Raw genomic sequence first — 22,675 nt, 5'->3', positions numbered from 1 at the left:
TGGGTGAAGTTCATGCACTGTGACTCGCCCTCTATCCCTGAAGATTCTGTGAGAACCCTTGGTAGCATCGGTCCTGCTTGGAGTTTGTAGGAATTAAAGTAGAGTCTGCTTCCATGCCTACCTCTAGTTACTACATGTTAAAACACCATGAAAGAAAACCTGGCCTATTGGAGTTGATGGGAATTTTGTCATTGATTTCAGTAATACCAGGATTTAACTAAGCAGGTGGATATCATTCAAAAAAGTAATACAACAGTGTGGTCATTCAGCATTTGAGGACTATGCGAGATTTTCCTTTAACAAACAGAACAATCTAGCTAATGTTCTTCAAAACCCAGAAGCAGCATGGAGAGCAGTAGTTCCCAAACTGTGGTGTACACAGTACCAGTCATCCACAGAGCACCTGCTGGTGATCTGTGGAGAGCTGGTTGTTCACAAAGTGCTGGATTGCCTCCTCCTATTTTCCAGCTGTTAAATCAAATGAAAAGAACTATAAATCCATGAAGTACTCTCCTACTATTATTTTTTCATATACTCAAATGCCTTAGTTATCACATGGATAGGGTGACCAGACAGCAAGTGTGAAAAATCAGGACAGGGAGGTGGGGTGGAGGTAATAGGCACCTAATAAGACAAAACCCCAAATATCGGAACTGTCCCTATAAAATCGGGACATCTCGTCACCCTACACAGGGATGTTGTTTGTCCATGGAAGGGAGGTCTGCCCAATTGTGAACAGGAGGCATGGTGGTCATGAGATGAACTCTCTATTGAAATGTTTATCACACAATGAAAAATATTGATAACCCACGATATGCAGAGAAGGGTCTAATTCCTGCCATCATTACATATACATAACTCCACTGAAATTAATGAGAAATCTGTGTATAAAAAGATTGATATGCAGATCTTGTTTGGCCCTACAAGCAGCTTTCTGCTCCCATGTAGACATGGGACAATAAAGAATGGAAGTTACGAATGACCTGTTAGAAGGGAGGTCATTTATGGTCTTGAGTTAAGAGTCACAAGAGATAGAGGAAACAAGCAACAATGTCACAGACTAGTTGTTGTCAATTCATATTATCTTAAACAACATAAGATCACTTACAGAAGCTCATATCACATTTTTTGAATATATTTAAAGAAAATGCATTTAACTTACTCTACATTCTTTGTCCATTCCGGAGGGTTACTCATAGTCATAAATACACAGTTGGTCAAAATAGTGCACATAATAAGCATGCTGAACAATGTAGATTATAGTCAAGGAACATACATCAGAAAAATCTCATCATAAAAAGAGTATCACATGAAGATCAACATTTAAGCAAATTTTCATTATCAGGAGCTATTAATCCCTTCACTACTCTGTTGATGCTCAAGGCAAAAGCCCTAAATATCTCAGAATTTTCTTAGTTGTTGCTTTACAGTTAAAAGAGAATAATCAGCCATTGAAATAAAAAAGTCTGACATAAAGAAAATTGAAGTTTTAGAAAGAGATGATAGATGATTTTTTAATAAAAAAGAGTGACTTGAGAAGGGGTGGACTGTAGTGCAATGGGATAATGCAACAATCTTTCAAGTCTGAAGATACATACACAAATCTGATTTAGCTCATTAGTGTCAAACAGCTAAATTTATAGTTTCTTCCCAATATTGCTATGCTTCACAAAACCACAACATAATTTGGCACATTTTGCTGTCCCTGTTCAGGGCCTGAATATTACATATGTTGCAATGCAGGCCTATAAGACATTGGAAGAGAACACAGAGAAATTTGTCCCATACTTCAGGGGGAAGCCTGATTGACACAGGCTTGTGCTATATTTGGCTTTGATTATAATGTTTAAAAGATTTTGGACCAAATTCTGTTCTCACTAATTCTGATCCAGAGTAAACACTGAAGCAAATCCAAAATCACTACATTAACTTTGATGGAGTTGCTCTGGATTTAACCCATTCACTATCAGGAGAGATAAAACCCACCATTGTCCAATAAACATTAAAGTACACCAAAATGAAAAACATACAGACATATGATATATAAAATGACCACACGGTGGCACCAAAACCTACAAAATGTTAAGAACATTTGTATTTTAGAGACTTTGAGAACTGCTTTAGCTTGTGGCCTATTACTAAAAACATAGGTGCAGAGGGTACTCCTGCTCAGGAATACCAGCATAAGGCACAGCAAACACTATGATGTTCCCCTCATGGAGTTTCCTCTGCAATCTTTTGATAAGAAGTGAGGTTTCCAACAATACATTTCCTTCTTCCAAGGCAGAAGCTTAAGTTCTAGCTTCTAAATTACCCCTCCTTCTCTACTCCAGCCCTGTCACAGGATAGCTGGTCCCTGTGAATAGACCAGGCCGAGCTAGCCTGTGCGAGAACAGGTGGGCAACTCAGGCCAATTGAAGGGGACAGGGCTATACCTGGAGCAACAAAATACTGTTGGAGGACAAGAAGAAGGAGAGAGATGGGTGGGATAGGCTGTGTCTAGGGCTAGGAGCAGAACCAACTCCTGTGGTGGGGTCCTGGGAGCAAGGGGCCAGGTGTCCGGGAAGCCTTGGAGCTGCTGTTGCAGAAGAGTAACAGAGCTGGCTGAATAAGGACTGGCTAAGAAGGAAGCTGGCCAGGACTGGGAAGCTGGAAGAAGCAGGGTTACCAAAGGCCCCTGGGAGGGAAAGCTGTGGAACCCTACAACGAAGGCTGAGCTCAGGGAGTGGTTTTGTTTGTTTGTTTGATTTTGTATAGACGATATACCTACTTAAAGGAGACTGGGTGTGACAGTGAATACTTGCAAGCTGGAGAGAAGCTCTGCCAAGTCACAAGCCTCGTGCACTCTCCTCCAGGCCCCAATCCCTCTCCCCCCACCAACAAATTGCCAGACTCACAGAGAGCCTTCTGCTGAGTTTAGAGAAAGATGAGCAATGCTGTCCCAGAGGCAACTGACCACCACATGTTCTGCATGAGATTTCCATTCTGTGCATGGATACTAAGGGTACAATCAGTTCCTCTTATCTAATCATCATAAAATAATAATGGCTATTAACCCATTCATGCAAAACCACTTTGTCTTAGAGCATTGAGTTAAAACATTAATCTCAGTATGAGAATTGAAGTTTTTTGCAAAATAATTAACTTTTAAAATTCATTTAGCTAAAATTCCACTTACCAAGCAGCCACAAAAGAATCTCAGCTATGTTGCTATCACATAACTATTTAATGATGAGAACGACAGAAGTTCTATCCTGACAGTTTCAGAGTAACAGCCGTGTTAGTCTGTATTCGCAAAAAGAAAAGGAGTACTTGTGGCACCTTAGAGACTAACCAATTTATTTGAGCATGAGCTTTTGTGAGCTACAGCTCACTTCATCAGATGCATACTGTGGAAACTGCAGAAGACATTATATACACAGAGACCATGAAACAATACCTCCTCCCACCCCACTGTCCTGCTGGTAATAGCTTATCTAAAGTGATCATCAAGTTGGGCCGTTTCCAGCACAAATCCAGGTTTTCTCACCCTCCGCCCCTCCCCACACACAAACTCACTCTCCTGCTGGTAATAGCCCATCCAAAGTGAACACTCTCTTTAAAATGTGTATGATAATCAAGGTGGGCCATTTCCAGCACAAATCCAGGTTTTCTCACAGTGTTATAACTCCAACTATAATTCTGATGTCATTGAGCCCATCATTCCACCCACTTTCCTTAAAATCAAATTGTAAATGTAGAAATAAAATGCATAATAATGCCCTTGTCTGTGGTTTGCTTAGCAACAGAAAACTGTAAAAATATAAATATCCAAGGGTACAGAGGAGCAGTGTGCATGGTATATTGTTTTAAAGCAAACCTTGAAAGAGTTATTACAAACATGCACATGACTGCATCAAACCATTAGGATAAGGAGGACATGTTGCATTTAGGTAACTAGTCTATAGTTTCACTTTCCTACAAATAATATATAATGTTGGCTTCCGTTCTGTGTGATGTCTTAGTATGCAATCCGCTGGTAAGATCACAACCACTAGGGAAATCTGTTTAAAACACGGAGACTGAAGAGTGTGTGAAGAGGTCAGTAAGTACCTTTATTTTAAAGTTTTCCCCCTATATTAAAGGTTTTACAAGGCTTTTCAATAAAAATAACAAAATAAAGAATAGAATAGAATAGAATAGAATAGAATAGCAACTACAAAAATCACAATCTCTAGTGTACTTTCTTCTTGCAATATTTAATATCTCTGCCCTCCGAACCATCATGCCACGGCAGCACATAGCACCCCTTCCAAATCTTTCTGCTAATTTGCAATATTTGAAAGATCCCTTCTTCTCAGAATACTGTTTGCTATGATACCACAGAAATTCAAATCTGAAAGGAGCAGAAGACAAGGGGAAGCAACTCTGAGGAGTTTTTCAACTAATCTAAAATCATGTATTTTAAGAATTTTATACATTGATATATTGCACAGGGCTTACAAATGGTTTTTATAGAAATGCCTCCTAAAAGTTTCATGCCCCTACTGTATTGTTGCTTCTGAGAAGTGTCTCACCATCAGAGCAGAATGGAGAAATAACAGGAACATGTCTTTCCCGCACTGTAAGACACGTGTCCACCCCATTTTTTCATACTGTGTGATCCCAACTACCCACACCAAGATCAGCTCCATGATCCAAGAGAATTCCATACTGGGTTGAAAGGCGTGATATTACCAGCACCGTATTTAGTTACCTTGCAACCTGGAATGGGAGTACAAAAACTAGACATTGAGGGATCTTACAGTAATTTAAAAATAATTGACATGGGGCATTGAACACATTAAAGTTATTGAAGTTACTGGGTTTGTTATGCCAATTGCAAGTTAGCTTTAATTAAAGAATGTCCTTTTAAAATCATGTGAGCATCTCCATATATATAGAACACAACTCTGAGAAACAATGGGAGTAACACTATGCACACACTTCAGGGCTCTGATGATATAGAGCAGTAGTTCTCAAACTTTTTTTTTCGCGGAGCACTTGAAAATTGCTGAGTGTCTCGGTGGACCACTTAATGACCTTTCCAAATGTTGTTTGTACTGTTAGCTAACTATTGTAAAGTGCTTTGGATAAAAGTGCTATATAAAAAAACTTTATAATAATTAACATTTTTTTGTTCTACAAATAAAAGCACACAACTCATTTTAATATCAGTAGTCTTACCTTTCTAATGCGATGGATGTACCCTCTCTCCCCCACTGCAGCAGCCCCCGAGCTCGGGCTGGGAAGGAGGGGGGGTCTCTCCAACTCTCCCCCATCACAGCAGCCCCCAAGCTGGGGCTGGGAAGAAGGGGGGTCTCTCTGCTGCCACAGCAGTCACAGAGCTGAAGCTGGGAAGGAAGGCCATTTCTCCCCGGCAGCCACAGCCCTGGAGCTGGAGAAAGTTGCCTATTTCTCTGGCCGCCACAGCTGTGCATGTCCCAAATTCCCTCCACCCCCTCTTCGCGGCCCACTGCCCCCTATCACCTACCCTCTATCCCCATAAGGCCACCACCTCACCTTACATATGCGTCTTCTCCAGGGTCCAGGCACCTAATTAGTGGAGGCACGCCTGTGTGGCTCCACTAATTAGGTGGGTGGCCCTTCGTTCTCTTGTGTGCAGCTGCCCAGGTGCACACTTTAGAGGGAACTATCCACGGACCACCTGAATGGAGCTCGCGGACCACTGGTGGTTCACAGAGCACAGTTTGAGAACATCTGATATAGAAGGACTCAAGTTTAACACTATAAGGTTCAATCTTTCAAACACACTGAGCACTTTGCTTACTACTCTGAGTAGAGCCACTGATGTCAAGGCACTCACTACTCAAGGTAGTGTTTGCAGGATCAGATCCATAGTTACTCCTAGATTCATATGATTTATATCTATCGTAGAAGAGAGACAGAGTCATATGTCGGGTTACTACCATTCAGTTTTTGAGCTTCTCTGTGCACCAGTCAGAATGCTCATGAGCTACTTGAAGATTAAAATTAAAGTACCTCCAGAAATACAAGTACATAAAATGGCAATGGTTATAAGAAGCAAAATAATGATAAAAATACATATAGGACTGATAATTTATAATAAAACTCAGAATTTCAAGGAACCCTATTAACCTACTCTACTACAGTTGTGATCTGAATCAGAAAATGAAAAGGGGTAGAGAAATATTTTCTGCAGCAGTTCATGCAAGCTAAAACTGGGGATCCAAGATTATATATTTTTTTAATGCAAAGTGTTACTGAAGAATTGTAAAGCATTTTAAGCAACATACCTGGAGCATGTGAAAAAAATTACTGGAGAGGGGAATGGGCAAGTAAAATAAGTGGGTAATACAGGAGATGGAAGGAGAAAACATAAGGAAAGTGTGGTAAGGAGAAAAGAAGAGGGAGAGGATTCTGGCTTCTGATCTCACCAGAACAGCAGCAGAAACGAGAAAAAGGGGAGGTAGAGAGAAGAGAGAAAGAAAGAGGATGGAAAGAGCATTGTGGATCATACCTGTCCTGGGATGGCCTACCAGCTGATGATTTAAATACTAAAATAAAAGCAGCATTTTGTTCACTAATATTTTGAACCAACCACTTGAAAAAGGATATGAATGTACCAAAATTTTAATAGCTATTTTTCTAAGAGGATTGAAGGGAGTTAACATGTACACAGCAGAGGTGGCACTGAATCGGAAGATTGCCTTCCCTCTATTCAATACTATAAAAGTCTGAAAAAGAAAACAAAATGAAAAACTATATTTAGAAAATATGTACAGTGTGGACTCTCATACTGAGCATCACTTGTGCTTCATCGTTTTTTACAATTAGCTGAATTCTGCTCTCATTTACACCTCTGCAGACTCAATGACTTCATGTCTAGTTCACCTAACATGCAAGACAGCCTCCAACTGAATTTCTACAAGTAGAATAGTATGAAAACATTTCAACAGCATTATTTAGAAAATACAAATATTCTATGTCTTATTTGACAGAGGACAAAATGTTCTCTAAGTGTACACACCATTTGATATTTGTGTACTGGTGCCTATCTTATAATGCATATTAAGATATGCTAAACATAATTTTTATACATTCATTAAAACTTCAGAATTCCCTACAACAGGTATCTGCAGTATGGTGTCATCCATATAAGGAAATGGTGGGGTGGAGTGATAAACAATGATGGCCTGATTTTTCAAAGGTGTTTTGTAAACCTTATCTCCCATCAAAATAAATGGAATGGAAGATACTCAGTGCCCTTGAAAAAGAGGCCTCAGGTTTTTAAAAACCACGCACTGTATGGACATGATATGGCATATTCAGATTTTCCTCTCATGCACAAAGTTAATTTTTTTCACAAAAAAAGTAGAACTAAAATTTTTTATTCTTTTTTATATTTATCATGAGGCTTTTTTGGCCATGAATACCTCTACCTTTCATTTTTAACGATTTAAAAGCTTATCTGTGCTACCTAATTAGCACACAGAATTCAGTGAAGATTTGTATTTCAATTCCTACCCTCTGCCCACAGCTTCAGTAATAGGTTATATATTTTGATTGTGTTAAAATGGCATTTATAAATGGAACAGCTTTGAATGAAAATATTTTCTTAAAACCAGAGAAGCCAAGAAGGCTCAACCTTTTATTCAACGCACCTTATACACCTAAGTCTCTGAAACATTTATATTCCACATACATATGGGGCCAAACTAAGACGGTCTCTGCTCAGGCAAGCTCAGAGGTGGGAGAGGCTTGAGCTGCTTTCCTCCCGATGGAGGAGAAAGCCATACTGTGAATATCTGTGCTCCTTGACTGTAACAGAGACTTCTTTGCACTGCAGGCAGCACTGGACATGTCGAAAGGGACATAAACCAGTAGTATCGCCAGTGGCCCCACTGCATCAGCTAGGATGGGAGGGCAGCACTTGAGGAGGGCATGCTATGCTTTATGTACAGGTATAGTAAGTGCTGCTGCTGTATCCCTGGAGGCATAGTACTTCCCTCCACCAGAATGAAGGCTACAACTTTTAAACCACACACTGATTCTCACCCCCAGCCCTCTGCTGACTCCCAGAACCATATTTTAGTCCTTAATGAGGCTTTATTTTGGTCCTCAGTACACTTGGAATTTCATTTGCTTTTCACCACATTTTTGACCCCTTCTCTCCTTGTTTCCCTTGGGACTTCATCCCTTTATTTCAGGAAATTCTGGCTGAAATCCTGAGCTCCTCACAAACTTTCTACTGCCCTTACTCAGACAAATTCTTATTGAAGCCATCATTTGTGTGATGCAAGCTTGCTGACACACATTTATGAAAGGAAAATGGAGCCTGACCTAAATGTACAAAACTCAAGGAAAATCAGTGAAAATTTACAAAAAATTCTGATCATAATGCATAAACTTGTAAAGCATTTAAACCACCATAGTTCAGAAAAATAACCTGGTCTGCAACATCACTATCCCATGGCCAATTGTGAAACTGTTTTAGCAATTAGAAAGAGGCAGCTATCCCATTTTCAGTATTAATAGCAATAATTACTTTTCTGATGTCTAAAGCATAATGATCTTGAAGATAAGTTTCAGATCTCGAACGGTGAGTCCTACATCATTTTTAGTGGAGAACTGAGGGGGGAAAAAACCTAGCAGCTGGCGCCAAATCCTGCTTGCCTTACTCCCAGACTTCAACGGGACTAGTTACTGGAGTAAGGCAAGCAGAATATGATCCTAAATCAAACAACTTCATTTTCAGATATAACTCTCAGTTTAGCCACAGCATGAAGTGTTTGTCAACATGTGAACTTTCAGAACACAACACTGAGCAAATAAAGACACATATTTCTTCTTAAGGCTTCTTTCTATCTGTCTTAAGCTCATCTCATCATTATATTGCTATGGTTTTAGAACTGAAAATGGCTAATGGGGATTGATATAGTTCCTTGGTTTGCTCAGTTAATGTATGACTCTTAATAGTGATTGGTTTTTTGTTTTTGTTTTTAGAGAGTACTAGTTAATTCTCAAGGGGAATATATTTCCATATACAGCAAAAAATCCTGAAGACAGAAAATTCCATGAATTTCAGCTAGCAGAGTTTACTCTGGCTTATCCTATGATGGAGCGGGTTTTTCTGTTGTTGGAGTATGTACAGTGCACGGCCCGAAACCTGAAGATCTGGGACATCAGAGGAAACAGGGCCTCGTATTTCTGTATTTCTCTGCCTGGCTCCGATGGGACATATTACAGGATTACGCAAAAATTTTACCTTTCTATATTTCTATTTCAATAACATATTTTTAAAGAGTATAATAAGAAGTTTTTTATGTTATGAATACTCCAGCAAGGAGCCCTACCTCTTCCCATATTTCCCTACCTCTTTGACTGCAAGCTCTCCTTTGAGCCCTCTATTACAGCAACCTTATTCTGGATAAGGAACATGCTTCAAAGACTAACAGTCCTTCACCCAAACTATCTAGGAAGAAGATACAATGTCTCTGTAGATTACAGGGTGAGGAGGAATGCATTAGGAGCACACTGGTATACTATCTCTGCCTAACGCCTTGCCCCGACAACCCAAAGCAATGAGAGAATGGATCAGGAATAACACCTAAGTTTTCCACATAATAGTGAAGAAAACAAGCAAGAGGGCCATTCAAGGCAGCTTTTCAGTGGGTTTCATAATGAAAACACTGACATCCTTAAATGACAATTTCACATACAGATACAATACGAGTGAAATGCCAGAATAAACCAGGGGCCTGATCCTGTAAACATGTTTTACTGGATGCAGTGCCAAAGAAGTCAACCATTGGAGCACTACATCTGGGTTGGGCCCAAAGTAGTGGAAAAAAGGGAGTCCTGCAGAGGGTCTATATCATTTTAATACTCTTAATCTCTAACAGAAACATCTTAACTGCAGTCTTAAGAAACACTCACTTTTTTATTGATATAATATGGGTCCAGATCCTCCAAGGGCTCAGACACCATTCCTGGAGGTATGTCGCCGTAAATAAATGGCAGTGTCTTTCCTGCCTCCAGGTCACTGTTTGGTTTTGGTCCATTTTCATCATCGTCATCTTTACGTTCTTGTTTAGACTTCTTAGCTTTTTCTTCAGCAATACGTTGTTCGATAGCTGCAAGTGACTCTCTCGTGAAATAGTGGAAGCTGTCAGGTCCTGGTGGTACCAGCACTGATTGTGCCATCTTTTCATCCTGCACCTCTTAATTACCGTTTAGCCTCTCACATAAAAAAGTGCTAAAAATATAAAAACACAGAAAAATATTAGACTACCACCACACAAGCAATTTAAATTGATATACCTTCGTATCACTGTCTGTAGGGCAATTTATTAAATAGGATACTTATATGAGAATGAGGTGTTGTGAAATTGATCCATTCATTCGTTTTTCTTTCAAGATAGGGCATTTAACTTTTCATTTGGTCTCTTTTAGATGTCTGGAAAAATAACAAACCTTTAAAATTGTAGTTTAAAATTAATTTATTGCTTATGAAAAGTGATGAATTGGCAGCTATAGAGAGTGTATAAACTAATTTTAAAAGTAAATAGAAAAATTGTTTCTTTTCTTTCTCCCCGAAAAATGTTGTGACCATTCTAATGAATGAGATAGTTACTGGGTAGTACAAAAGGATGTTTTCCCGCACACTCACTGAAATAAATTAACAGTTAAAAGAGTGTTTATTATGTGGTGTCGGGTGGTGGGAGCATCCAGCACAATTGCCCTTTTAACACTACCACCATGAAAGGTCTTATGTCAGACCAACCCTCCCTCTGTGAGGAGGTGTGGCTTCCTCAGAATCCCATCATTGACACTGAAAGCATCAGCCAGAAGGATGCTTGATAGAGTGTGAGGTGCTCCCTCTTTTCAGGGACAAGCATGTTGGCTTCACAGATTAGGGAGCAAGGAACCAGGCTTAAGTACCTGAACGCAAATCCCCTTTCTGGTAACATATCATGTGCTGAAAGAATTTCTGTGTTAAATCCAAATTGGTCTTCGCTACGAAACATTCTTAGACCCTTTATTATCTGTTGCTATCTTTAAATTGTGTATATTTTGCGTAATCTTCAGAACTGAGAGCAGAACCATCTTCTTTTAAAGCCACCTTATACTTCTGCCGAAAATGACAAATGGAAAATATTTCCAATGCAGAGATACTATGATCTGAAATAATGAATGTAATCTGTGCATTTGATAATTTTCCCAAGATTTTTTATCTGAATGGGGAAATTATATTATCCATGTAATAAAACTGCAAATGTAAATCAAGATTAACAGCTTCAGTGCCAGATGATATACCAGAAAAGCAATTATCAACTTAAAATGATGTGACAACCTGAATTTTCCTGCACAATCTGTTTTTTCATTTCCCTACTAAGTACACATAGACTTTTCCGACTCCACCACAGCTGCAGCAACTTCATGTTTTCAGAGCTATCTGAATAGAAGCTAACACCATGTCTAATTCTCCATTCTTCCGTCCTCACCATACTCATACCCATCTCCTCCAAAACACACACACAGCCATGCTGCAACTTCTGCAGGTACATCTGTGAAACATGCTCTTCTACTGCAGTCAAATTCACCTGGTGCATCCTGCCATGGATGTTTTGGAGAAAATTGCTGTTGGAACACATGTATAGTTTGGTGGCAGCAGAAGGGTTAATTATGAAAATGAAAGTGGTCCTACTGCAGAATCCTTACAGATTTTATTGTTAATGATAGAAAAAGACAGAATCCTCTCTAAACACTAGGTTACAATTTAAAAATGCATTACCAGTATAGAACCTTGCACCTGTGTGGATTTGGAACGACATCATGAAGAATGCAGCTAAAATTCCATCATGCCTTTTTCTTTTTTCTTTTTAATTCTCCTTCAACAGACCACACCTAACTTCCTGCTAAAGGATCCTGGTTATTGAAGTAAAAACTGGCATTTCCTGTGCAAGAGACTACTAGCTGCTGTAATTGTTACAACCATTAGATGGCATTCATATATGATCACAAGACATTTCTGTAAGATCACAAGACATTTCTGTAAGAAACCAACTGCAGAATTCAACTAGAAACTTTTGATACTCAATTACTTGCTTAACCTGAGGCTTTTGGATTGAAACTCTGGCTTTTACAGAATCTTTCCAGTTTCCATGACTCTCTAAACTCATGCAACACCTGTTGATGCTGAGGTCACAGATATTAAAAGTGCGAAAATTACACTGATCAAAAGAGAGGAGGGATAGAGAAACGGGTGTTGCCCAGGCTGGCTGCAACTACGGCAGTTCTTGAGACCTATGGTAGTCTAGATTAATTGAAAGTAAGGGATACATAATTTTTCTAATGAATTAGATATATTTGATGTCTTTTCAATACAAGCAGCAGAGAAATGTAGCCGTTGGGTGCAAATTGCGGGTAGAGGGTGGCAGGTATGGGAGCTCAGTACTGCACTGAATCTATGTGCAGGTATGCAGCCAGGATTTACAGTGCAAGATGCAGAAGCAGGAACCTCAGAAATTCGACCCCGAGGCAGCCCACTGAGTAATCCCCTTTGGGCCCCACTCCAAATGCTACCTTATTTCCTTTTCCTTTTCTCTCTCCTGCTTTCTCTGGATTTTCTATTCTTAACTATTTTTGTTTTTATTTATTTTTTTCATTTACTCACCTGGCTAGCTATCCTTTCCTTATCTCTTCACCACTATGTTCTATCACTCACTTTTTACACCCATACTTACCCTTATCCATTCTCTCTCAAGCACTCATTCATTTGTTCTTTCACTCCATATCCATTTCATTATCCAGCAGCTACCACTTTTCTCTTGGGTTGTGAAGAGGAGCCCAAAGAACAGTGGACCACTGCAATTTGAGGCTGGAATGGAGAAGGGAGGAGTAAGAAAACCATGAGGCACAGGAAAAGCCCACTCCTGTGGCCTTGACAGACGGAGTCAGGAGGGAGGGAAGCATGAAGCCACGCTGCAGCTTTAGGGGAGGAGGATTATGAGACAGAGCCCCAGATTCAGAAGAGATGCCACTCTGGGGGAAAGGGTACAGAGGCTCTAGCAAGAGCCATTTACTCAGGTAGTAGGGAGAAAAGGAGAGAAAGGTGTCCAGAGTTTCAGGAGGAGGAGTGGAAGAAAAATAGCTGTGTGATTTTTTACTGTGGTCCAGAGCCCAAGGGGAGCCACTGCAGTAACTCATGCACTGTGTGCAATCTCATCATCAGAGTATTAGGTAACAAAATAAAATCCCAAAGGGGTCAAGGCTGTGTCATTGTTCAGCACAGCAGTGCTCAGAACGAGGGAAGCTCTCTAGCTAGGCAAGGGTTGATGTGCAGGTGTGGTAGAGGCATACCACCCCAAGCTTAAGACAATTGCTTTAAGTATTCCCCCAGCAGCAGCCCTGTGTGTTCTAGGTCTCAACAAATAACAATGTATCTGTCTTGATTATTTCACTTTGCTTTAGACTACAATTTCCCACCAATACACCTTTAATTGTTCTTTAAATACATAATTTAAACCATGCAAATGTACAACTCAAATAGTAACTATCCATAAATACAGTTAATATGCTTAATTCAAAGACATCACACATTAAATACTTTAAGTCATGAGATTTCTACTATAGCGTCTAATGTCATGTGGATTATATACATACAATACATAGATATGTATATGTATGCATAAAAGCTCAAATAACCCAAATACCTCAAAAGCTTGCCTAATCCACACAGTTCGGGTAAGAAGTCTGATTCCATCATTATTGTAATGTAAGATAATAAGCACCACAAAACTAAGCAGGAATGCTATTCTCCCTCTGCAAAGGCCATCCTGTATCCTGAAGAACAAAACAACACACATGTACAGAAAGAAGTGATATTTACACAATGAAGATATAAGAAAAAAGGGACCAAGCGACACACAGAAGAAGAAAATAGTGAGAGACAAGTAAAAGGACACAGAAATAGCAAGCAAGATGAAAAAAATACATTTGCAATACTAGAAAGAAGATGACCGTAAACAATCTGATTGGATAATAGACTTTAAAAAGTGTGGATGTTATATTAGTAGTTAATTTGCAAAAGTTGCATAAAAAAGTTGGTAGGTTTCAGAGGAACAGCCGTGTTAGTCTGTATTCGCAAAAAGAAAAGGAGTTCTTGTGGCACCTTAGAGACTAACCAATTTATTTGAGCATGAGCTTTCGTGAGCTACAGCTCACTTCATCAGATGTATACCGTGGAAACTGCAGCAGACTTTATATACACACAGAGAATATGAAACAATACCTCCTCCCACCCCACTGTCCTGCTGGTAATAGCTTATCTAAAGTGATCAACAGGTGGGCCATTTCCAGCACAAATCCAGGTTTTCTCACCCTCCACCCCCCCACACAAATTCATTCTCCTGCTGGTGCTAGCCCATCCAAAGTGACAACTCTTTACATAATCAAGTCGGGCTATTTCCTGCATAGATCCAGGTTTTCTCACATCCCCCCCACCCCCATACACACACAAACTCACTCTCCTGCTGGTAATAGCTCATCTAAACTGACCACTCTCCAAGTTTAAATCCAAGTTAAACCAGAACATCTGGGGGGGGGGTAGGAAAAAACAAGAAGAAACAGGCTACCTTGCATAATGACTTAGCCACTCCCAGTCTCTATTTAAGCCTAAATTAATAGTATCCAATTTGCAAATGAATTCCAATTCAGCAGTTTCTCGCTGGAGTCTGGATTTGAAGTTTTTTTGTTTTAAGATAGCGACCTTCATGTCTGTGATTGCGTGACCAGAGAGATTGAAGTGTTCTCCGACTGGTTTATGAATGTTATAATTCTTGACATCTGATTTGTGTCCATTTATTCTTTTACGTAGAGACTGTCCAGTTTGACCAATGTACATGGCAGAGGGGCATTGCTGGCACATGATGGCATATATCACATTGGTGGATGTGCAGGTGAACGAGCCTCTGATAGTGTGGCTGATGTTATTAGGCCCTGTGATGGTGTCCCCTGAATAGATATGTGGGCACAATTGGCAACGGGCTTTGTTGCAAGGATAAGTTCCTGGGTTAGTGGTTCTGTTGTGTGGTATGTGGTTGTTGGTGAGTATTTGCTTCAGGTTGCGGGGCTGTCTGTAGGCAAGGACTGGCCTGTCTCCCAAGACTTGTGAGAGTGTTGGGTCATCCTTTAGGATAGGTTGTAGATCCTTAATAATGCGTTGGAGGGGTTTTAGTTGGGGGCTGAAGGTGACCGCTAATGGCGTTCTGTTATTTTCTTTGTTAGGCCTGTCCTGTAGTAGGTAACTTCTGGGAACTCTTCTGGCTCTATCAATCTGTTTCTTTACTTCTGCAGGTGGGTATTGTAGTTGTAAGAAAGCTTGACAGAGATCTTGTAGGTGTTTGTCTCTGTCTGAGGGGTTGGAGCAAATGCGGTTGTATCGCAGAGCTTGGCTGTAGACGATGGATCGTGTGGTGTGGTCAGGGTGAAAGCTGGAGGCATGCAGGTAGGAATAGCGGTCAGTAGGTTTCCGGTATAGGGTGGTGTTTATGTGGCCATTGTTTATTAGCACTGTAGTGTCCAGGAAGTGGATCTCTTGTGTGGACTGGACCAGGCTGAGGTTGGTGGTGGGATGGAAATTGTTGAAATCATGGTGGAATTCCTCAAGGGCTTCTTTTCCATGGGTCCAGATGATGAAGATGTCATCAATATAGCGCAAGTAGAGTAGGGGCTTTAGGGGACGAGAGCTGAGGAAGCGTTGTTCTAAATCAGCCATAAAAATGTTGGCATACTGTGGGGCCATGCGGGTACCCATAGCAGTGCCGCTGATCTGAAGGTATACATTGTCCCCAAATGTGAAATAGTTATGGGTAAGGACAAAGTCACAAAGTTCAGCCACCAGGTTAGCCGTGACATTATCGGGGATAGTGTTCTTGACGGCTTGTAATCCATCTTTGTGTGGAATGTTGGTGTAGAGGGCTTCTACATCCATAGTAGCCAGGATGGTGTTATCAGGAAGATCACCGATGGATTGAAGTTTCCTCAGGAAGTCAGTGGTGTCTCGAAGGTAGCTGGGAGTGCTGGTAGCGTAGGGCCTGAGGAGGGAGTCTACATAGCCAGACAACCCTGCTGTCAGGGTGCCAATGCCTGAGATGATGGGGCGCCCAGGATTTCCAGGTTTATGGATCTTGGGTAGTAGATAGAATATCCCAGGTCGCCTTCCACACAAAGATGGATTACAAGCCGTCAAGAACACTATCCCCGATAATGTCACGGCTAACCTGGTGGCTGAACTTTGTGACTTTGTCCTTACCCATAACTATTTCACATTTGGGGACAATGTATACCTTCAGATCAGCGGCACTGCTATGGGTACCCGCATGGCCCCACAGTATGCCAACATTTTTATGGCTGATTTAGAACAACGCTTCCTCAGCTCTCGTCCCCTAAAGCCCCTACTCTACTTGCGCTATATTGATGACATCTTCATCATCTGGACCCATGGAAAAGAAGCCCTTGAGGAATTCCACCATGATTTCAACAATTTCCATCCCACCACCAACCTCAGCCTGGTCCAGTCCACACAAGAGATCCACTTCCTGGACACTACGGTGCTAATAAACAATGGCCACATAAACACCACCCTATACCGGAAACCTACTGACCGCTATTCCTACCTGCATGCCTCCAGCTTTCACCCTGACCACACCACACGATCCATCGTCTACAGCCAAGCTCTGCGATACAACCGCATTTGCTCCAACCCCTCAGACAGAGACAAACACCTACAAGATCTCTGTCAAGCTTTCTTACAACTACAATACCCACCTGCAGAAGTAAAGAAACAGATTGATAGAGCCAGAAGAGTTCCCAGAAGTTACCTACTACAGGACAGGCCTAACAAAGAAAATAACAGAACGCCACTAGCGGTCACCTTCAGCCCCCAACTAAAACCCCTCCAACGCATTATTAAGGATCTACAACCTATCCTAAAGGATGACCCAACACTCTCACAAGTCTTGGGAGACAGGCCAGTCCTTGCCTACAGACAGCCCCGCAACCTGAAGCAAATACTCACCAACAACCACATACCACACAACAGAACCACTAACCCAGGAACTTATCCTTGCAACAAAGCCCGTTGCCAATTGTGCCCACATATCTATTCAGGGGACACCATCACAGGGCCTAATAACATCAGCCACACTATCAGAGGCTCGTTCACCTGCACATCCACCAATGTGATATATGCCATCATGTGCCAGCAATGCCCCTCTGCCATGTACATTGGTCAAACTGGACAGTCTCTACGTAAAAGAATAAATGGACACAAATCAGATGTCAAGAATTATAACATTCATAAACCAGTCGGAGAACACTTCAATCTCTCTGGTCACGCAATCACAGACATGAAGGTCGCTATCTTAAAACAAAAAAACTTCAAATCCAGACTCCAGCGAGAAACTGCTGAATTGGAATTCATTTGCAAATTGGATACTATTAATTTAGGCTTAAATAGAGACTGGGAGTGGCTAAGTCATTATGCAAGGTAGCCTGTTTCTTCTTGTTTTTTCCTACCCCCCCCCCAGATGTTCTGGTTTAACTTGGATTTAAACTTGGAGAGTGGTCAGTTTAGATGAGCTATTACCAGCAGGAGAGTGAGTTTGTGTGTGTATGGGGGTGGGGGGGATGTGAGAAAACCTGGATCTATGCAGGAAATAGCCCGACTTGATTATGTAAAGAGTTGTCACTTTGGATGGGCTAGCACCAGCAGGAGAGTGAATTTGTGTGGGGGGGTGGAGGGTGAGAAAACCTGGATTTGTGCTGGAAATGGCCCACCTGTTGATCACTTTAGATAAGCTATTACCAGCAGGACAGTGGGGTGGGAGGAGGTATTGTTTCATATTCTCTGTGTGTATATAAAGTCTGCTGCAGTTTCCACGGTATACATCTGATGAAGTGAGCTGTAGCTCACGAAAGCTCATGCTCAAATAAATTGGTTAGTCTCTAAGGTGCCACAAGAACTCCTTTTCTTTTTATAAAAAAGTTGAGATGTGTGATTTTTATTGTACTAACGTAGGGATTTGAGATTCTATGGCACCACAACCCAAGCTCTAACATCTGCATGCATAGGTTAAAAAAGGGGCAGTGGAGACAGAGAGAGAGAAAGAAACAATGGCAAAGTGTGAAGTGAAGTGAAAGGGCACTGTGGAGTGGACAAGAGGGCAGCAAGTACAGCACAATGTATGCTGCACTACAAAGAACTATATAGGGAGTAGAATACATTAGTACAGCCTGGATGTGACAAAGATAGGGATGACCACTGGAAGAGCTGTATCTGAAAATAATGGGCTGACTCTGCAGAGAAGCTGGAGATGGTAATAGCCACCTAAAATCTTGATTGAGTTTATAATTAACCATACCTAAGATAGATAAGATCAGCAACAAACAAATGTAGACCTCAATCAAATAAAAAATACAATATAACCTACATGTACAAATTTTTTAAGTATACGTAAAACCACACAAAATGTTAATGGAGAATGAAAAGTTGTTATGATAAGATAGTAGCCAGTCTTGATCACTGTCTCAACATAGGCCTCCAGGTCAAAGGAGCAGCCAATGATGAACTCCATGAACATCTGTCTCACTAGTGATATCTACCCACACTCCCTAAAAAGTGGGCATTTCACATGCAAACTTCTGAAAATGTCCATAAAATGCTTCTTCTTGACCATAAATATCACTTGTGTTTTGTCTTTTACTCATTCAGAGAAAAAATCATCCCTGTGCTGAGGGCCCACACAAGGGGTAGAATTTAAGTGGAGCATAAGTGATGCTCAGAGCCTTGTGTAGGAGCTCTGCACTGGTGTGAATTTCACCCTCTGATAAGGTAGATCTGAGAGAACCCTGTCATTCTTTTTCTGACATCCTAGGAGCATTCGGCACTCCAGCTAAATTAATCCTGGCTAATGAACCCTCAAGAAAAACAAATTACCAGCTTTTCCCGCAGGGACAGCTAAAAAATAACTACGTCCATTAAATGTAAAAGTGGAGAATTTAAATGCACAATTCAGCAAATTCAAAAATCAATGTTCCTATGAGCACAGCAACCATGTTGCACATAAATTGTAATTCTTACCACCACTGTGCTGTAGTATTTCTCATACACAATTTTTTCTATATTATTAGATACAAATATGAAGCATGTTCAAGGATCCTAGAGTATGTACTATACTGTGCATGCTTTACAGAGTCAATTAAAGTCATTTATATGTAAAGTATAAAATAAACCATATGTTTAAAATGGAATTTCTTCTGTCTTTATTTTTTTTACGAAAAATATTTTACTCTTCTGGACTTTGAAGCTTAGATGGCTTCAGAAAACTGGCAAATGTAATTCATTTATCTAACTTTTTGGGTAGAATGGCACAGCCATTTCCCATATCTTAGGAGGTCTACATGAGAGTTCCTCTTTTTCAAATCTTAAAAGCCATGTAGCTAACAAGGAACATCACACTGGTGCTCCCCCTGACAACGTTACAAAATATGCAGTAGATCTACCTGCAGGGTCTCAGCCAACAGTTCCTGTGTGTCCACTTGCTTTGACCAGCACACTTTATAAACAGCCAGATTGCAACCCCTCTTACTCACGTTTGACTGATGGCTCAACGAAACAAGGGCATCACAATCTGGCCCAATGTGCATGCCCTTCATAGCCCTTTTATACCTTCAGTACACTTTTGATTAAACAGTTAAGTTAACCCCACGCACGCATACGCAGTACAGTCTTCATTAGTCAGGCATTTTTAAAGCTTAGAAACATTTTCTAAGCAAAATATACTGTACATATATAGTGTGAGATTTTGAAAGGATCAAAACTTGGTCAAATCAAAACCATATATTATCAGAACACATTAAGAAACTTCTCCCCAATGAAGTCTATTTCCATGTCAAATTTCAGTTTTTTACCTTCAGCTGTTTCTTTAAAAAATAGTCATTTTTTTTACATTGGGAAAAGTACATATATTTCTAACACTCTCTCATATTTAAAATGGCTGAACAGTTTTTACTTAAACTTTCCAAACATTCGCCTTTAAGAAGAGTGAAAGTGTGGCCAATTTCAATTCCAGAAGTAAAAGCTCCACAAAATTACGTGCAACTGAAATAGGGTATGGCATGAAAATAATTATGCAACTTTAACCAAAGTGTAGGGTCACTGCAGTTCCTACTATAATTTACAATGCAGCATGTTAATGTTACTCTAAAAACCTTAATCTTCAAAATGCCTGAGTTTTGTGTGTTTAAATTCTCAACCTTAATCTTGCATTGACAGTTTGTTTTTTTACTTAATTTTCTCATTCCTCATTCTTAAAAGAGAAAAAAAAATCAAAAAAGTAGAAGAAGGAATGAGAGTTTTTAATTATGTTCCCTTCGTATGTTAGATATTCAGTCAAATACACTGACACCTTAAGGAAGTGCTACAATCTCTTCCTTTACATACTGTGACGAGCATGTGTTGCATTCAGAAACTAGGTGCGGCTGGTATTACAGGTTTGTCACATTACAGGTGGCTCACAGGACAGCCCAGAAAAGAGGAGGAATTGAAGGAACGGGGTGAACCTCTGGGGGGTTTATGCTTCTGACAGAGTTTTGAGGAAGATGGGAGATAGATTGCAAGCTTGTCAAACGTGGTTGGAGGGTGAGATCAGAGGGGGGTCATGAGTCTGGAACACGAACAAACAAAGGGTTGGAGACTTGTCACAGGCCACCTGCAAATGGGATTATGACCATATTATGGGTGTCTAATTCTACGCACAAACTTCCATGTTCTGTTCTCACCTCAGGGTGTGCTGGCCTGGGGTGGGAGAGCCTTGGTGGGTTGTGGGGGATAAGGTCAGGCCTGAAACAGGCTCCCAGCACATTCTGTCACAGCTTCACTTTACTCCCTTTGGCCTCTCTCATCCCCCCTCTCCCGGGTGTTGCCCACGCAACCTGTTGTCTTCTCCTTCTCTTCCATGCTGCCAGCTAAGGAGCAGATGGAACAGACAGTAAAGGACAGAGTTGCTCTGCCTTCATCGCCAGCATCTGGCTCCACAGTGATCCACTGTGGCCAGGAAGAATAATTGCAGGAAAAATTCTGTTCAGTCCCTGTAGCCCCACTGCATGCATGAGATCCCAGCAGTGCACTGTATGAGAGAATGCATAACACTTGGCATCCCTGCCTAAGGGAGGGAAGTTGGAAGCTGGGAAGCTATTTTTTGAGGAAAGCCAGGGATCAGGTCAGCCCGTGGCATGAGTTACAACAGCCTCGGGATTGCTGTTACATTGGGTGCAATGGTCCCTAAGGGGACCAGGATCACCATTGGCCCTCTAAGTATCCTTTATGCCAGGCAGGTGGCCTCCAGCAGGAGCAGGTGGCATATGGCCAACTCTAGGCTAGGTGGAGGACTTTACTAAGTAAGGAAAATACCAAATTACCCTGTAAGGAAAGTTTAATGGCCTCAATTGCAAGAGTTATTTTAGCGCTATGTATGCCAGGTTCCTGTTACTATAGCATTAAGAAAATAACCCAATTTACCGAAATTAAACAAGGCTAGATGCCTGTTATGAATTCTTGCATCAGATAAGTGTATTTCACTATTATGGTTACAGAAACAAGTGTCTAAAACAATGTGGTGAAAAGAAGAAAAGAACCAGAAAAAACAAAGGTAAAATCTGTATGAGTTTAAAGACTAAACTATTTGAGGAAAGGCAGACCAAGTGGAATAAACTGATAAAAGTGTATTACTACAACAGCCATATTATAACAAGTACTGTCTCATCTCTGGTTATCCTTTATCTTGTATATCTGGCACCCTCACTTTTATCATTTACATAAGAAACCGTCTTTTTCTGTCAACAATTCTATTTATCTTTAGTTCAAAGTCAGTAAACAAACAGAGGCTGCACAGAACCCCGCCAATCAGGAAAGGGCTCACTGGGAGAGCCAATCAGGAGAAGGCTTACTGGAGCAGCCCATATATATAAAGGGCTGCTCAGGTGAGCAAAAGGCAAGCCTCCCTGGAGGGCAAGGGGGAAGGACTGTCTGCCAAGGGGCACGGCACGGCACGGCACGGCACGGCACGGCACGGCACGGCACGGCACGGCACGGCACGGCACGGCACGGCACGGCAATGGAGCAATAGGGGAACTCTTGGCTGATGATGACTAGACTGAGGCCCTAAAGCAAGGGCAGGGAAGGTGCTAGGGCTGGGGGAAGTGGCCCAGGGAAAGTAGGCAATGTGAATAGGAGGACGGGCAGTAAGTGTCTACCAGCTATAAGGTCCTTGCCCCACCCCCCCTCCACACACACTCTTTCCCCCTACTTGCCAATGAGGAGAGTGGCCTAAATCCAGACTGCATTTTGGCCCTGAAGCCAGGGGCTAGACTACAGATTGCAGTTGGCCGCTGAGGCAAGTGGAAGGACTGAAGTCCGGGAGTCACATGGGTCGAGATGGTGGAGGAAGTGGAATTAATGGTGAGTGAGACACTGCTACTAAAAGGTGCCCTGGTGGTCCAAGAGAGCAAATTCCCAGCATGACCAGTAGGAGGTGAGTCAGCACGGCTACAAAAGTCCTTTGGTTTCTGCATAGCCTGAGCAGATTGAGGCTATGCTGAGTCCTTGTGC

The 22,675-nt window shown here is 41.2% G+C and overlaps 1 protein-coding gene across 4 annotated transcripts in view; it reads right to left on the bottom strand.

Annotated features, from left to right (window-relative positions):
- LOC125644821 (sodium channel protein type 2 subunit alpha) overlaps positions 1-22,675 on the bottom strand; it is a 128,706-nt gene that overhangs the window by 88,290 nt on the left and 17,741 nt on the right. For 3 of the 4 annotated variants that reach the window (XM_075117908.1, XM_075117905.1, XM_075117906.1), the window contains exons 2-4: positions 9,940-10,258; positions 6,620-6,737; positions 1,163-1,253 (exon numbers count right to left, since the gene is read on the bottom strand). In XM_075117908.1, coding sequence (XP_074974009.1) covers positions 1,163-1,253; positions 6,620-6,737; positions 9,940-10,206 — 476 coding nt within the window. In that variant the 5' untranslated portion in view covers positions 10,207-10,258. Of the gene's footprint in view, positions 1-1,162; positions 1,254-6,619; positions 6,738-9,939; positions 10,259-11,797; positions 11,913-22,675 lie in introns of those variants that run through there. The other variant, XM_075117907.1, reaches the window with a different exon arrangement.

The sequence above is a fragment of the Caretta caretta genome, chromosome 11, assembly GCF_965140235.1.
Source record: "Caretta caretta isolate rCarCar2 chromosome 11, rCarCar1.hap1, whole genome shotgun sequence".
Classification (NCBI taxonomy): Eukaryota; Metazoa; Chordata; order Testudines; family Cheloniidae; genus Caretta; species Caretta caretta.
This window is presented reverse-complemented; position numbering and strand designations above follow the sequence as displayed.